This window comes from Carcharodon carcharias (assembly GCF_017639515.1).
Source record: "Carcharodon carcharias isolate sCarCar2 chromosome 36 unlocalized genomic scaffold, sCarCar2.pri SUPER_36_unloc_1, whole genome shotgun sequence".
Lineage (NCBI taxonomy): Eukaryota > Metazoa > Chordata > Chondrichthyes > Lamniformes > Lamnidae > Carcharodon > Carcharodon carcharias.
In genome coordinates this window covers 3,989,281-4,007,325 of record NW_024470726.1, presented here as the reverse complement: position 1 = coordinate 4,007,325, position 18,045 = coordinate 3,989,281, and the positions used below count along the sequence as shown (strand labels likewise).

General features: G+C 52.6%; 1 protein-coding gene across 1 annotated transcript in view; it reads left to right on the top strand.

The window, feature by feature from the left end:
- LOC121274329 overlaps positions 1-18,045 on the top strand; it is a 33,198-nt gene that overhangs the window by 13,583 nt on the left and 1,570 nt on the right. Inside the window, exons 7-11 of the mRNA XM_041181571.1 lie at positions 147-282; positions 6,378-6,533; positions 8,170-8,296; positions 11,640-11,777; positions 16,443-16,508. Coding sequence (XP_041037505.1) covers positions 147-282; positions 6,378-6,533; positions 8,170-8,296; positions 11,640-11,777; positions 16,443-16,508 — 623 coding nt within the window. The remainder of the gene's footprint in view (positions 1-146; positions 283-6,377; positions 6,534-8,169; positions 8,297-11,639; positions 11,778-16,442; positions 16,509-18,045) is intronic.

Here is an 18,045-nt window from a genome sequence, read left to right as displayed (position 1 = left end):
AATTCAAACACGCATGATTTGAAAATTTTAACTCAGCGTAAAGATTAATTCGAAGTGAGCAAGAACTGCGATTAGTTAAAAGCGGCCCGGAAGTTTCAGATTGCCAGAAAACACAACTGGGTTCACTTGGTGTCCTTTTCGGGAAGGGCAGCAGCTGACCGGGCCCCGTCTGGCCTACATGTGACTCCAGGCCCACTAACCAGTCGCGGCTGGGCCTTGAACGCCATCCGGGGTGGGCCGAGCGAGACGCTCGGTTGTTTCGAAGCCCCTATGAAGAACGAGGCGCGGGACTGCAGTGGCACGAGGGAAGGCAGCTCACCACCGCCTCCTCCGGGGCGGGCAATAAATGCCGGCCCGGCCAGCGGCGCCCACATCACGATAATGACCGTCTTTCTTGGCAAAAAAAAAAAGGGCGTCCCCTGAACTTGAAAGTCTGAACCCTAACCCGCAGAGCTTTCCACCTGGGCGGTTAACTCACTTGCCTCTGAGTCGGGAGATTGAATCGAAGGGCGTTCGGAATCAGGAAGGGGGTTTGGACAGAGTAAATGAAGAGAAACTGTTTCCACTGGGCAGGAGGGTCGGTAACCAGAGGGGGACACAGATTGAAGAGAATCGGGGAAAGAACCAGAGGGGGAGATGAGGAGAATTTGTTTTTTATACACAGCGAGTTGTCGTGATCTGGAAGGCGCTGCCTGGAAGGGCGGTGGAAGCAGATTCAATAGGAACTTTCAAAAGGGGGGGGAAATCGGATAAATACTTGGAGGGGAAACATTTGCGGAGCTGTGGGTGAAAGAGTGGGGGGGGGCGGGGATGTGGGACTAATGGGATAGATCTTTCAAGCATTTTGATTTCCAGCATCCGCAGTTTTTGTTTTTTGTTTTTATCTTTAGATCTTTCAAGGAGCCAGCAATGGCACAATGGGCCGAATGGCCTCCTCCTGTGTGGAATGATATTATAACCTGTTTTCAGTGATGTTGGCTAAGAGATAAATATCGGCTCCAGGACACCGAGGAGACCTCCCCCCTCCTGCTCTTCTTCCAGTAGCAGCCGTGGAATCTTTTACACGCACCTGAGAGGTCAGACGGGGGTATCAGCGTAATGCCTCATCCGAAAGACAGCACCTCCGACAGTCCGGCGCTCCCTCAGTACTGACCCTCCGACAGTGCGGTGCTGACCCTCTGACAGTGCGGCGCTCCCTCAGTACTGACCCTCCGACAGTGCGGTGCTGACCCTCCGACAGTCCGGCGCTCCCTCAGTACTGACCCTCCGACAGTGCGGTGCTGACCCTCTGACAGTGCGGCGCTCCCTCAGTACTGACCCTCCGACAGTGCGGTGCTGACCCTCTGACAGTGCGGCGCTCCCTCGGTACTGACTCTCTGACAGTGCGGCGCTCCCTCGGCACTGACCCTCCGACAGTGCGGCGCTCCCTCGGCACTGACCCTCCGACAGTGCGGCGCTCCCTCGGCACTGACCCTCCGACAGTGCGGTGCTGACCCTCTGACAGTGCGGCGCTCCCTCGGCACTGACCCTCCGACAGTGCGGCGCTCCCTCGGCACTGACCCTCCGACAGTGCGGCGCTCCCTCGGCACTGACCCTCCGACAGTGCGGCGCTCCCTCGGCACTGACCCTCCGACAGTGCGGCGCTCCCTCGGCACTGACCCTCCGACAGTGCGGCGCTCCCTCGGCACTGACCCTCCGACAGTGCGGCGCTCCCTCGGCACTGACCCTCCGACAGTGCGGCGCTCCCTCGGCACTGACCCTCCGACAGTGCGGCGCTCCCTCGGCACTGACCCTCCGACAGTGCGGCGCTCCCTCGGCACTGACCCTCCGACAGTGCGGCGCTCCCTCGGCACTGACCCTCCGACAGTGCGGCGCTCCCTCGGCACTGACCCTCCGACAGTGCGGCGCTCCCTCGGCACTGACCCTCCGACAGTGCGGCGCTCCCTCGGCACTGACCCTCCGACAGTGCGGCGCTCCCTCGGCACTGACCCTCCGACAGTGCGGCGCTCCCTCGGCACTGACCCTCCGACAGTGCGGCGCTCCCTCGGCACTGACCCTCCGACAGTGCGGCGCTCCCTCGGCACTGACCCTCCGACAGTGCGGCGCTCCCTCGGCACTGACCCTCCGACAGTGCGGCGCTCCCTCGGCACTGACCCTCCGACAGTGCGGCGCTCCCTCGGCACTGACCCTCCGACAGTGCGGCGCTCCCTCGGCACTGACCCTCCGACAGTGCGGCGCTCCCTCGGCACTGACCCTCCGACAGTGCGGCGCTCCCTCGGCACTGACCCTCCGACAGTGCGGCGCTCCCTCGGCACTGACCCTCCGACCGTGCGGCGCTCCCTCGGCACTGACCCTCCGACAGTGCGGCGCTCCCTCGGCACTGACCCTCCGACAGTGCGGCGCTCCCTCGGCACTGACCCTCCGACAGTGCGGCGCTCCCTCGGCACTGACCCTCCGACAGTGCGGCGCTCCCTCGGCACTGACCTTCCGACAGTGCGGCGCTCCCTCGGCACTGACCCTCCGACAGTGCGGCGCTCCCTCGGCACTGACCCTCCGACAGTGCGGCGCTCCCTCGGCACTGACCCTCCGACAGTGCGGCGCTCCCTCGGCACTGACCCTCCGACAGTGCGGCGCTCCCTCGGCACTGACCCTCCGACAGTGCGGCGCTCCCTCGGCACTGACCCTCCGACAGTGCGGCGCTCCCTCGGCACTGACCCTCCGACAGTGCGGCGCTCCCTCGGCACTGACCCTCCGACAGTGCGGCGCTCCCTCGGCACTGACCCTCCGACAGTGCGGCGCTCCCTCGGCACTGACTCTGGAGTGAGTCCAAAATCTTTCGACTCCGATGCCTAAACTCTGCGGGGTGCAGGTCTCCAAAGAGGGGAAGGTAGAGGGGAGCAGAAGGTTGGGACGTCAACAGGGAGTGAGACACTGAGGGAGACAGGTGCTGGGTGGAAAACCAAGCATTGGGTCACGGGGAGGCCCTCCTCCAGGCTAGCAGAGTCTCCCACCCCCGATGCGACTTGGATTGGCCCAAAGTGAGATAACAACGTAAGAAATAGGAGCTGGAGTAGGCAACTCAGTCCCTCGACCCTGCTCCGCCGGTCAGTCAGATCATGGCTCACCTTGACCTCAACAAAGGCGAGGAGGGCAGAGTTATCCAAAACTGTATTTCCTCCCAGCTTTGAATATAGTTGGCTGCTGAGCACCTTAATCCTTTCGTGGGGATGTGGGCGTCGCTGGCAAGGGCCGCGTTTGTTGCCCATCCCTAACTGCCCCTTGAGCTGAGTGGCCATTTCAGAGGGGCGAGTTAAGAGTGTGGCCAGACCGGGTAAGGATGGCCGACTCCCTTCCCTGAAGTGAACCAGATGGCGTTTCTTCTGACGGCAATCCTTGATGGCCGCCCCGATTGCCATCGCTGAGACTGTTATAATTGCAGGTTTTATTCGTTGAATTCAAGTTCCACCGGCTGCCCTGGCAGGGGTTCGGACCTGTGTTCCCCAGAAACCACCTCCCCACCAACTACGCTCCCTCACCCCACCCCCCAGAGCATTAGCCTGGGCCTCTGGAATGCCAGCCCAGTGTCGCGTTATTGCTGTGTCTTTTCCCTCGGCAATGAGCTTCGGCGATTGCCATAGACAAAGGTTTGCCAAGGTGTTTGGGGGTCACAGGGCAGGGAGAGACGGCCGTGGGTGTAACTGACTCGAATGGGGCCTCCTCCTTAGCTCATCCCCCCACCGCCCCACAAGTCTCTCGCCATCTTAAAGCCCCGTCCCATTGGCAGTTTAACCGCCCTGCGGAACGCTGGGTTTCGAACCCTTATTTGAAAACAAAGACCAGGGGCTCCCAACATTCCGGCCTGGCGCACGACGCCCGGGGTCAGCCAATCAGCAGGGTGGGCCTCGAGGTCAAGCACCAGGGCGGTGGCTCCCATTGGGTGGTGGGGGTGGGGGTGGGGGTGGGCGGAAGAGCGAGGCGGTTGCCGAGGGTCGTGCCCCTGAGGGGTTGGGGGGGGGGGGGGACACCCAATCGGAGAAACGGCAGTAATAACCCCCCAACCCACCCACTCCAAACGCCCCAATCGCCTCCCAAACCCGCCTCGCTGGCAACTCCAACACCCCCCACCCCCACCCTCGCCGCAAGGTGGAGCCGGGTGGGAGCGCAAACCCCTCCTCCGCCACACGCCTCGTGAGGTGAAGTTTAACCTCCCCCCACCTTCCCCTCCACCCTACCCCCCAAAACCGCCAGTCAGCCCCTTGGCAGGCCAAGGGTTAACCGCTGGTGAAGACGAGAGTTGGACTTGAGTTGAGTCATTTCCCTGGGGTCAAGGGTAGCTTTTCCTGGCCTCCTCACAGATATCAGCGATGTCGCAGGTAAGTGAGCGGTGGTTTTACAGGGCCGTGTGTGTGTGTGTGTGTGTGTGTGTGTGTGTGGAGGCCCCGGCCGGGGAGGGGGGGGCGGGGGAAGGGAGGGGAGAGGGTGGGGCCACAGTCAGGCACACGGTGGAGTTATCCCGACGAGGAAAAGGGGGAGGAAGGCAGGGGTTGAGGGGGGGGAGTTGGGAGGGAGGGTGTGTGCCTGGCGCGTGCCATCAGACACCGGGAACTGCCACGACAAAGGAGCTCCGCCGTCAGGCTTCGCCAGGCCCAGGCGCCGAGGACACGTTCTGAAACCCCGACAGGGAGAGGCCGCTTCCCCCCTTCCCCACTGCCGGCGGCGCCCAACCACCACCCAGCCCCTCCCTCCCTCCCATCCCGACCCCCACACCATCTGGGCAAATCGGGCCCACTGGCCGCCGGCGGGGCTCTGGCCCGGCCGCCAGCCTGACCGAGGGGCGGAGCCAAGCCTAGCGGCGGGTCTTGGTGAGGCCGGCCCCTTGTCCAGTCGGCCGCCCCATCCCCCTCCACTCCCCCCCACTCCTCCGCTGCTCCAGCCCAGTTGGAGGCGGGAGGGTAGTGGAGGCCTCAGGAAAACGCAGGCCCTGGCTGCTTGGGCCTTGCCAAAATGGCTGAGAGAGGCGCGGGTTGGCTGACCCCACAAGCTGTCTCAGCCGGGGGAGGATTGCAGAGGCCCGGGTGGATAAATGCGACTGGGCCAAGAGATTTCGTGGGCGGTGGGGGATAGGGGGAGCAAAGCAACAGGAAAGAGAGAGAGAGAGAGAGAGAGAGTGAGTGTGTGTAAGTGAGTAGAGGTTTACGGAGGGAATTCCAGAGCTCAGGGCCCCCCCCAGGCAGCTGAAGGCACAGCCGCCAATGGTGGAGCGATGGGAATCAGGGGATGGGCAAGAGGCCGGAATTGGAGGAGCGCAGAGATCTCGGAGGGATGTAGGGGCTGGAGGAGGTTACAGAGATAGGGAGGGGTGTAGGGGCAGGAGGAGGTTACAGAGATAGGGAGGGGTGTAGGGGCTGGAGGAGGTTACAGAGATAGGGAGGGGTGTAGGGGGTGGAGGAGGTTACAGAGATAGGGAAGGGTGTAGGGGCTGGAGGAGGTTACAGAGATAGGGAGGGGTGTAGGGGCTGGAGGAGGTTACAGAGATAGGGAGGGGTGTAGGGGCTGGAGGAGGTTACAGAGATAGGGAGGGGTGTAGGGGCTGGAGGAGGTTACAGAGATAGGGAGGGGTGTAGGGACTGGTGGAGGTTACAGAGATAGGGAGGGGTGTATGGGCTGGAGGAGGTTACAGAGATAGCGAGGGGTGTAGGGGCTGGAGGAGGTTACAAAGATAGGGAGGGGTGTAGGGACTGGTGGAGGTTACAGAGATAGGGAGGGGTGTAGGGACTGGTGGAGGTTACAGAAATAGGGAGGGGTGTATGGGCTGGAGGAGGTTACAGAGATAGGGAGGGGTGTAGGGGCTGGAGGAGGTTACAGAGATAGGGAGGGTTGTAGGGGCTGGAGGAGGTTACAGTGATAGGGAGGGGTGTAGGGACTGGAGGAGGTTACAGAGATAGGGAGGGGTGTAGGGGCTGGAGGAGGTTACAGAGATAGGGAGGGGGTGTAGAGGCTGGAGGAGGTTACAGAGATAGGGAGGGGGTGTAGAGGCTGGAGGAGGTTACAGAGATGGGGGGGGGGGCGAGGAAAGTGTGGACGGGTTGCAAGGCAATTGCGAGGATCCTCATTGGGATGGAGGTGGGGGTGAGGGTGCTGCGTGAGTCAGTGGGCCTTGGCTTTGGATGGAATGCGAGTAACGGAGCTCTGGTTGAGACAAGCGGCCACTGCGGGTTAGGCTGTGGGCCTCTGAGGCGGGGTCAGAGGTCAATGATCCAATCTTTTGACAGTGCTTATCGGTGCGGACATGAATAGTCCTCCTCTTTACTGATTTCATGTCCATTCTGTTATCTCCCCTTGTCTCCACCGTCACCCCTGAACCCTTGCGGCTGAAGGTCAATGTTGAACAGGGTGAGCGACCCATGACCCCTGTCAGGCGCATGGTCAACCAAGCGACCAGCCGCATGAAGAGACTTCGGAAGAAACTCCGGATTAAGAACAAGCTCATTCGGGAATGCCTGGCAGAATTCTTCGGCGTTTACCTGCTGATTGTGAGTAACCAGCCGAACCTCTTCCTCCGAACGTCACCCCGAATCATCCCTCCGAAAACTCACCTGAGAACATCTCTGAACTGACAGTGGAGAAATTATTCCGACAATCACCGCACCCAGCATCACAGAATGGTTATGGTGCAGAAGGAGGCCATACGGCCCTTCGTGTCTGCACCAACTCCCTGAGCAGTATAAGTTAGTGCCGTCCTCCTGCCTTTTCCCCGTAACCCTGCACATTGTTTCTATTTAGATAATGCCTCAGTTGAACCTGTCTCCACCACACTCCCAGGTAGCGCACTCCAAACCCTAACTACTCGCTGTGTGAAAAAGTTTTTTCCCACCTCGCATTTGCTTCTGTTGCAAAATGCTTTAAAACTGTGCCCTCTGGGTTCTCGATCCATTTGCAAATGGGAACAGTTTCTCCCCATCTACTCTGTCCAGACCCCTCACAATTTTGAAATCTTCTATCAAGTCTCCTCTCAGCCTTCTCCTCTCCAAGGAAAACAGTCCCAACGTCTCCAATCTTTCCTCAACTGAAATGCCTCATCCCTGGAACCATTCTCACAAACCTCTTCTGCACTCTCACAAATGCATTCATATCCTTCCTATAATGTGGCGCCCGGAACTGTACACAATGCTCCAGCTGGGGTCTAACCAGTGTCTTGTGTAAGTTCATCATAGCCTCCCTGCTCTTGTACTCTCTGTCCCTATCAATGAAGCCCAGAATACTGTCCAATGTTCCCAGGAAAGTCACAGCACAGTTTAAGATACACAGTAAAGCTCCCTCTACACTGTCCCCATCAAACACTCCCAGGACAGGTACAGCACGGGGTTAGATACAGAGTAAAGCTCCCTCTACACTGTCCCCATCAAACACTCCCAGGACAGGTACAACACGGGGTTAGATACAGAGTAAAGCTCCCTTTACACTGTTGCCATCAAACACTCCCAGGACAGGTACAGCACGGGGTTAGATACAGAGTAAAGCTCCCTCTACACCGTCCCCATCAAACACTCCCAGGACAGGTACAGCACGGGGTTAGATACAGAGTAAAGCTCCCTCTACACTGTCCCCATCAAACACTCCCAGGACAGGTACAGCACTGAGTTAGATACAGTACGGGGTTAGATACAGAGTAAAGCTCCCTCTACACCGTCCCCATCAAACACTCTCAGGACAGGTACAGCACAGGGTTAGATAGAGAGTAAAGCTCCCTCTACACTGTCCCCATCAAACACTCCCAGGACATGTACAGCACAGGGTTAGATACAGAGTAAAGCTCCTTCTACACTGTCCCCATCAAACACTCCCAGGACAGGTACAACACGGGGTTAGATACAGAGTAAAGCTCCCTCTACACTGTCCCCATCAAACACTCCCAGGACAGGTACAGCACGGGGTTAGATACAGAGTAAATCTACCTCTACACTGTCCCCATCAAACACTCCCAGGACAGGTACAGCACGGGGTTAGATACAGAGTAAAGCTTCCTCTACATGGCCCCCATCAAATACCATCCTTTTCAGTGAATGAGATGATTGAATCCATTGAAAAATACAAATCTCATCCAACTCTTTTCTCTTGGTAGAATTTGATCTGCGCAACTCTGTTTATATTTATAATCTGCTCCCTTAGTTGATGGGCTCGGCGTCAGTGGCACAGGTTGTATTGTTTTTCGACCGGAAGGGCGAGTACCTGTCAATTGCCTTTGGATACGCTTGCGGGGTCCTGTTCGGCATCTATGCATCAAGAGGAATCTCAGGTACCCTAAACATCCACCTCTCACCATAAACATCTCACTTTCTGCAGGTGAGAATGTTGCCACGCATTCCACAGGCGCCAGCATCAGTCAGTGCCTCAGATACCCGGGAGTGAGTTACAGACTGGAATCTAATCGAGGTGTTCAGGGTGGTTTATATATAAAATAACAGATAACCGGGAGTGAGTTACACACTGGAATCTAATCGAGGGGTTCAGGAGGTTTATATACAGAATAACAGACACCCGGGAGTGAGTTACAGACTGGAATCTGATCGAGGGGTTCGGGGGGGGTTTATATATAGAATAAGAGATACCCGGGAGTGAGTTACAGACTGGAATCTAATCGAGGGGTTCGGGGGGGGTTTATATATAGAATAACAGATTCCCGGGAGTGAGTTACAGACTGGAATCTAATCGAGGTGTTCAGGGTGGTTTATATATAGAATAACAGATACCGGGAGTGAGTTACAGACTGGAATCTAATCAAGGGGTTCGGGGTGGTTTATATATAACAGATACGCGGGAGTGAGTTACAGACTGGAATCTAATCGAGTGGTTCAGGTGGTTTATACATAGAATAAGATACCCTGGAGTGACTTACAGGCTGGAATATAATTGAGGTGTTCTGGGGGTTTATATCTAGAATAACAGATACCCAGGAGTGAGTTACAGACTGGAATCTAATCGAGGGGTTCGGGGGGTTTATATATAGAATAACAGATACCCGGGAGTGAGTTACAGACTGGAATCTAATCGAGGGTTCAGGGGGTTTATATATAGAATAACTGATACATGATAGTGAGTTACAAACTGGAATCTAATTGAGGCGTTCGGATGGCTTATATACAGAATAACAGAGACCCGGGAGTGTGTTACAGACTGGAATCTAATCGAGTGGTTCAGGTGGTTTACACACGTAGAATAATAGATATCCTGGAGTGAGTTCCAGGCTGGAATCTATTCAAGGCGCTCAGGTGGTTTATATATTGAATAACAGATACCCGGGAGTGAGTCACAGGCTGGAATCTAATCGAGGCGCTCAGGTGGTTTATATACCGAATAACAGATACCCGGGAGTGAGTTACAGGCTGGAATCTAATCGAGGGGTTCAGGTGGTTTACACGTAGAATAATAGATAACCTGGAGTGAGTTACAGGCAGGAATCTAATTGAGGTGTTCGGTGGGGGGGGGGGGGTTAATATATAGAATAACAGATACCCAGGAGTGAGTTACAGACTGGAATCTAATTGAGGGTTTTTGGGGGGTTTACATATAGAATAATAGATACCCGGTAGCGAGTTACAGGCTGGAATCTAATCGAGGGTTTTGGTTGGCTCATACATAGAATCACATATACACGGAAATGAGTTACAGACTGGAATCTAATCGAGGGTTTCAGATGTTTCATACATAGAATAAAAGATACCCGGGAGTGTTACAGACTGGAATCTAATTGAGGTGTTTGGATGCCTTATATATAGAATAACAGATACCCGGAATTGATTTGCAGGCTGGAATCTCATCGAGGGGTTCGGGGTGGTTCATATATAGAATAACAGATACCTGGGAGTGTCATACACGTTGGAACCTAATCAAAGGTTTCGGGTGTTATGTATATGGAATAACAGATACCCGGGAGTGAGTTACGGTCTGGAATCTAATCGAGGGGTTCGGGTAGTTTCATTTATAGAATAACAGATCCCTGGGAGTGATTTACACACTAGAATCTAATCGAGGGGTTCGGGGGCTTTATATATAGAATAACAGATACCCTGAAGTGAGTTACAAGCTGGAGTCTAATCAAAGAATCTATCTGATTTGATCATTAACATGTGACCTTGTTGACCTCAGCTCATTCTTTGCCGCTGTCTCTGTTTTCATCCATACTCTGCAACATATTTGCTGTTTTTTTATAACGGTTTTAATCTTACTTATCTGTGTTTTGCCGCTCAGTGACTGGTGGAGTTGAGAGGGGTGATGAATTAGCCTTGGTCTTCCCAGTGCTGGATAGAGCAGGGACCTGTCAGTTTTGATTCCTTTCTAACCAGAGGACTCGTATACAAATGTGTAGAAGCACTGCTTCATCTGCTCAGATCTCTGGTTAGGCTACATCTGGAGTTATTGTGAGCAGTCCTGGGCACTGCACCTCAGTAAGGAGATATTGGCATTGGAGGGAGTGCAGTGTTGACTGACCACTGACACATGGAGGCCGAGGGTTAAATTGTCTGGAGGCATTGCCCAAAATAGGGTTGTTATTCGCTGGAATTTAGAAGGATAAGGGGCGATATGATCTCCCATAAATACTAATTACATTATACTACATCTCCCCGCAAATCTCTGAATCCCATAGATGCTATTTATATTATACTGCATCTCCCCCTAGCCTGACACCCATACACACTATTTACATTATTCTACATCTCCCTTAAGTCTCTGACTCCTATAAATACTATTTACATTATTCTGCAACTCCCCCTAGCTTCTGACTCCCATAAATACTAATTACATTATGCCACATCTCCCCCCAAGTCCCTGACTCCCATAAATACTATTTACATTATACTACACCTCACCCCAAGCCTCTGACTCCCATAAATACTACTTGCACTATGCTACATCTCCCCCAAGTCTCTGACTCCTATAAACACTATTTACATTATAATACATCTCCCCCAAGTCTCTGACACACCCATAAATACAAGATATGATTCCAGATATGAGGGGTTCAGGGTCAAGTAGAGAGAGAGAAATTCTTTCCACTGGTCAAGGGAGTTTCGGACTAGGGGGTGGGGATGGGGAAGTGCCTAAGAATTGAGAGGCAGTCCTTTCAGGAGTGAAATTAGGAAACACTCCTACGCACAAAAGATGGTAGGAGTTTGTAAATCTCTTGCACAAATGGCAATTAATGCTGGACCAATTGTCAATTTTAAATCTAGATTTTTGTTGGCCAAAGGTATTAAGGGATACGGCCCAAAGGCAGGTAGGGGGAGTTAGGTCACTGGTCAGCTATGACCTCACTGAATGGCGGGGCAGGTTCAAGGAAGTTAATGACCTCCCAGTATTCCTATAGTCCTAGCCTGTGAGGGGCTCTTCCCCCACACCCTGCACCCCACCCCCACCATGTCCCTGCAGATTTTTCCCCTTCAAGTATTTATCCGATTCCCCCACCTTTTGAAAGTTCCTATTGAATCTGCTTCCGCCGCCCTTTCAGGCAACGTCTTCCAGATCACAACAACTCACTGCATTAACAAAAAGACTCTCCTCATCTCTCCCCGTGCCTTTTCCAGTTGGTTTGAGCCTGTGTCCAATTGTCGGCCCTCACCCGGTTTGTGAATCCCTTTCAGGTGCTCATTTGAACCCCGCCGTCACCTTCAGTCTGTGCCTGCTGGGCCGGTGCCCATGGAAGAAGCTGCCTTTTTACACCATCGCTGAGTGCCTGGGCTCCTTCACTGCCGCAGCGACCACCTTCTGCCTTTATTACGGTACAGTAGAGCGGTGGGAATGCCAGGGCCCGGGTACTAGGCCTGCTTTCGTCGCCGTGGGCCTGAGGAGAGGGTGGCTTATGGGGCCTGCCCTTATAGGGACTGTGAGGAGGCGAGGCAAGGCTGCTGGCGAACTCGACGGGAGGGATTTTCCCACCCCCGGGATTGCCTGATCCTGCCAAAACTCAATGGGCTTTTGGCTGGGCTGTTGAATCTCCCATGGCAGGGCCTGCCACGATGGGGCTGGAAAATCCCAGCCTACATTTTATTTAGCATAATACTATGTACAATACAAACTGAGTACAAGGCTCTACATAGAACTATCTCTCCCCATGCTCTGTTGTCATGTGATCTTATATCACCAATGAAGTAGACTATGTGTTTACATATTTATTATTAACCCTTTATCCTACATCATCCCTCAGGTCTCTGGCTCCCATAAATACCATTTACATTATACTACATCACCCCTGAAGTCCCTGGCTCCCATAAATACCATTTACATTATACTATATCACCCCTGAAGTCCCTGGCTCCCATAAATACCATTTATATTATACTACAACTCCGCCAAGTCTCTGACTCCCATAAATACTAATTGCATTATTCTACATCTCCCCCTTAGTCTCTGAATCCCATAGATACTATTTACATTATAGTCATAGAGGTCTGCAGCACAGAAAAAGGCCCTTTGGCCCATTGAGTCTGCGCCGGCCAAATAAGTACCTAACTATTCTAATCCCATTTTCCAGTACTATTCCACTACTTCCAGCCATGGCATCACAAGTGCACACCCAAATACTTATTAAATGTTATGAGGGTTTCTGCCTCTACCACCTTTTCAGACAGAGAGTTCCAGATTCCCACCACCCTCTGGGTGAAAAAATTCTTCCTCGCATCCCCTCTAAACCTCCTGCCCCTTACCTTAAATCTACACCCACTGGTTATTGATCCCTCCACCAAGGGGAAAAGTTCCTTCCTGTCTACCCTATCTATGCCCCTCATAATTTTATACACCTCAATCATGTCCCCCCTCAATCTCCTTTGCTCCAGGGAAAATAACCCCAGTTCATCCAATCTCTCCTCATAACTAAAGCCAGGCCCCTGGTAAATCCCTGCACTTTCTCCAGTGCAATCACATCCTTCCTATAATGCAGATTCCAGGACTGCACGCAATACTCTAGCTGTGGCCTAACCAGCATTTTATACAGTTCCAGCATAACCTCCCTGCTCTTATATTCTATGACTCAGCTAATAAAGGCAAGTATTCCACATGCCTTCTTAACCACCTTATCTACCTGTCCCACTACTTTAAGGGACTGGTGGACATGCACACCAAGGTCCCTCTGACCCTCGGTACTTTCCAAGGTCCTACCATTCATCGTGTATTCCCGTGCCTTGCTTGTCCTGCCCCAATGCATCACCTCACACTTATCCGGATTAATTTCCATTTGCCACTGATCAGCCCATCTGACCAGCCCGTCTGTATCCGCCTGTAATCTAAGGCTATCCTCCTATTTACCACCCCACCAATTCTCATGTCATCTGCGAACTTACTGATCAACCCTCCTACATTCAAGTCTAAATCGTTTATATATACCACAAACAGCAAGGGACCTAACACTGACCCTGTGGAACCCCACTGGACACAGGTATCCAGTCACAAAAACACCCCTCGACCATCACCCTCTGCTTTCTGCCACTCAGCCAATTCTGGATCCAATTTGCCAAATTGCCTTGGATCCCATGGGCTCTTACCTTCGTTATCAGTCTCCCATAAGGGACCTTATCAGAAGCCTTGCTGATTACGTCAAATGCATTCCCCTCATCTACACACCTGGCCGCATCTGCGAAAAATTCAAAAAATTATGCTACATCTCTCCCAAGTCTCTGACACCCATAAGTACTGTTTACATTATTCTACATCTCCCCCCAAGTCTCTGTTTCCCATAAATACTATTTACATTATACTACATCTCCCCCCAAGTCTCTGACTCCTATAAATATTATGTTCATTATACTACATCTACCCTCAATTCTCTGACTCCCAAAAACACTATTTACATTATACTACATCTCCCCTCCTCTGCCTTCATCTCTGATTCACAGAGGTAAACATTGTGGTGATTTCACTAATCTCCCCGACTTGTTCTCAGCTCTCTCAGAGGTTCCATAGGGTTCAAGTCCTCCATGTTCTCTCTCAAACCCGCAGAGGCTATCGGTTCTCTGTCCATGTTGATTTCCTGATCGTATAGTTCACTCCGTTCCATTGATGGTCTCCTCTTTGCCTATGAGTGTGCTCCTGTTTCTTTTCACTACCCCATTCCTTGTCCCGACGAGATAAAATCTCGGGCTTTGAGTCCTTTCCAGCGCTCAGCCTCCTCGATTCTGGTCTCTAATCCAAATTGGTTTACCTGGTTGGAATTCTGGTAAATCATGCACTCCCTGTGACAGCAATGGGAGCGTTTGGTTCGATTTTCACGAAATTCTCCCTTCCTCCACCCTTACTCAAGATCAGTTCCTTTTGGGCCTGGTGTGTGCGTATGTGGAAAAATAGCAAATTGAGTCCGTAGCCTTCTTCCCATCGGAAGCTCTGATGGAGCCAACCCATTCTGAAGTGATGTGGGGCGGTAACTCAAGAGTGCCAAGTTGGTACCATCATTCTTCTTTAACGAGGCTCATACTGTTCACAGAATCATACAGTGCAGAAGAGGCCCTCAGCCCATCGAGTCTGCACCTACACGTGAGAAACACCTGACCTACCTACCTACCTAATCCCATTTACCAGCACTTGGCCCACAGCCTTGAATGTTATGAGGTGCCAAGTGCTCGGCCAGGTACTTTTTAAAAGGATATGAGGCAACCCGCCTCCACCACCCTCCCAGGCAGCGCATTCCAGACCATCACCACCCTCTGGGTAAAAAAGTTTTTCCTTACATCCCCCCTAAACCTCCTGCCCCTCATCTTGAACTTATGCCCCCTTGTGACTGACCCTTCAACTAAGGGGAACAGCTGCTCCCTACCCACCCTGTCCATGCCCCTCATAATCTTGTACACCTTGATCAGGTCACCCCTCGGTCTTCTCTGCTCCCACAAAAACAACCCAAGTCTATCCAACCTCTCTTCATAACTTAAATGTTTCATCCCAGGCAACATCCTGGTGAATCTCCTCTGCACCCTCTCCAGTGCAATCACATCCTTCCTATAATGTGGCGACCAGAACTGCACACAGTACTCCAGCTGTGGCCTCACGAAGGTTCTATACAACTCCGTGACCTCCCTACTTTTGAAATCTATGCCTCAATTGATAAAGGCAAGTGTCCCAAATGCCTTTTTCACCACCCCACTAACATGCCCCTCTGCCTTCAGAGATCTATGGACAAACACACCAAGGTCCATTTGTTCCTCAGAACTTCCTAGTGTCATGCTGTTCATTGAATACTTCCTTGTCAAATTACTCCTTCCAAAGAGTATCACCTCACACTTTTCAGGGTTAAATTCCATCTGCCACTTATCTGCCCATTTGACCATCCCATCTATATCTTCCTGTAGCCCAAGACACTCAATTTCATTATTAACCACCTGGCCAATCATTGTGTCATCGCAAACTTATTCATCCTACCCCCCACATAGGTCATCTATGTCGTTTATATAAATGACGAATAATAGGGGACCCAGCACAGATCGCTGTGGTACGCCACTGGACACTGGCTTCCAGTCACTAAAGCATCCTTCTGTCATCACCCTCTGTCTCCTACAACTAAACCAATTTTGAATCCACCTTATCAAATTACCCTGTATCCCATGTGCATTTGCCTTCTTTATAAATCTCCCATGTGGGGCCTTGTCAAAGGCTTTGCTGAAATCCATATAAACTGTTCTTAACCCGCTTTCGGCCTCACCATCTTCTTGTGGATGCCTGGGTGAACTACTCCCGGGGACGCATCCACCGTCTCCTGTAAATTTCTTCAGCCATTCGTTCGCCAACTGTTGGGGGCCCTCGCCCGAAATGACAAGACCTGGGGATGTGACGCCTGGCGGGGGAGGGGGGATTCTTTTCGCGAGTTGAGATCGCGATTCTGAGGTTGTACCTCCAAACCAGCTCGAAGAACGGTCGGCTACACGAGGAATGCCTTCCCCTTTAGCTCGAGGCGGCCCACTTCAAGGCGTTCCCGTGGTTTAGAGGGGAGTGAGGCGCTCTCGGGGGATGGGTTGCGCAGGGCGACGCGGGGCTCCAAGTCACTTCCTCCCGGTGGCTCTGAGGTTCCGGGGCACCGGGCGGAATTCCACCCCCCCCCCCCCCCAACGAGCTTGGAGGTTCGGAATCCCGAGGTGCCCCCCCCCCCCCCAGTGTATCCTCCGAAGGACCTTGGGTCTCCGAGCCCTTTGGCACAAGCAGGGTCTGGTTGCGTTTTAGCAAGTCGTCGGCCAACACTGGGATGCCTGTGGTTGCTGGAAGCATTCTTTCAATATAGGGCTGTTTTTGCAACATATTCTGACCACCCGCCTTTGCAGCCCTCTCTGTATTTTAGCACATTCGTCACCTGCTTTTTTGTGCCTGCGAGATTTCATCCCAGCCTCTCTGTGTTGCGGCTGGTAATAATTTTGCACTGCATGAGATTTATGGCTCTGCATCCTCCCTGGAATTTATGTCCTTCTGTTCAGGCCCTGCAGCCGCAAGGTGTGACAACGGGCCTGCTGCCGTTTGCTGTTTGCCTCGGACATGCTCCTGTAAGGGCTTCTTGCTGCCCTTTTCCGGGCAGTGGGCTTTGAGGCCTGTGTTTTTTTCCCCTCTCTCTCTCGCGCGGCCCTCACGTTAGCGATTGGGACGCCCGCTGCAGGGCACCGGTTTCAGTCTGCTCAAGACCTGTGGGTAGTTTGGGGAATCCTGTCCCGAATCCTGTTGACTTTGCTGGGCTATGCAATTCATCGGCTTTGCAAGCGAGTTCTGGATCTGCGCTCGCTTTCCGACTTCAGCAGTAAACATTCCTTTATACTACATCTCCCCAAGTTTCTGATGGATGCATATAAATAATATTTACGTTATGCGACATCCAACCCAAAATCTCTGATGCCCATAAATACAATTTATATTGTACTACATCTCCCCCAAAGTCTCTGATGCCCATAAATACAATTTATATTGTACTACATCTCCCCCAAAGTCTCTGATGCCCATAAATACTATTTACATTATACTACATCTCCCCCAAAGTCTCTGATGCCCATACATACTATTTATATTACACTACATCACCCACAAAGCCTCTGAAGCCCATAAATGCTATTAACGTTATACTCCATCTCTTCCAAAGTCTCTGATGCCCATAAATACTAGTTACATTATACTACATCACCCACAAAGCCTCTGAAACCCATAAATACTATTTACATTATACTACACCTCCCCCCAAAGTCTCTGACTCACATAAATATTAGGTCAACAGGACATGGGTTCGGGTCCTGCTCCAGCGACTCGAACACAAAACTCTAAGTGCAGGCTCCCATTGAGGAGCCCTGATAACATCTTTTGGATCAGGTGTTAAAACGAGGGCCTGGTCTTTCTTCACAGTCAAACGTGAAAGATTCCACAAGTACTGTTGGAAGAAGGGGGGCAGTGGGGGGATGGACTTCCTCTTGATATCCTGGAGCCAATATTTACACTGCCAATGAACAAAAGTTAAAAAAAAAATGGTAATTTATCACTTTGGGTTCTTGCTGTGCACAATTACCTGACGTGTTTGCTCCATTCCAGCAGTAACCACACTTCAAAATGTATTTCACAGACCCTTCTTCCAATAGCGGCCACAGGACCTTTTATATCCAACAAAGGGGGCAGACAGGGTTTAATTTCTTATCTGAAAGACGGCACCTCCGACAGTGCCACACTCCCTCAGTACTGACCCTCCGACAGTGCCACACTCCCTTGGTACTGACCCTCCGACAGTACGGCGCTCCTGCAGTACTGACCCTCCGACAGTGTGGCGCTCCCTCAGTACTGACCCTCCGACAGTGCTGCACTCCCTCAGTACTGACCCTCCGACAGTGCGGCTGTCACTCAGTACTGACCCTCCAACAGTGCGGCGCTCCCTCAGTACTGACCCGCCAACAGTACGGCGCTCCTGCAGTACTGACCCTCCGACAGTGCGGCGCTCCCTCAGTACTGACCCTCCGACAGTGCGGCGCTCCCTCAGTACTGACCCTCCGACAGTGCGGCGCTCCCTCAGTACTGACCCTCCGACAGTGCTGCACTCTCTCAGTACTGACC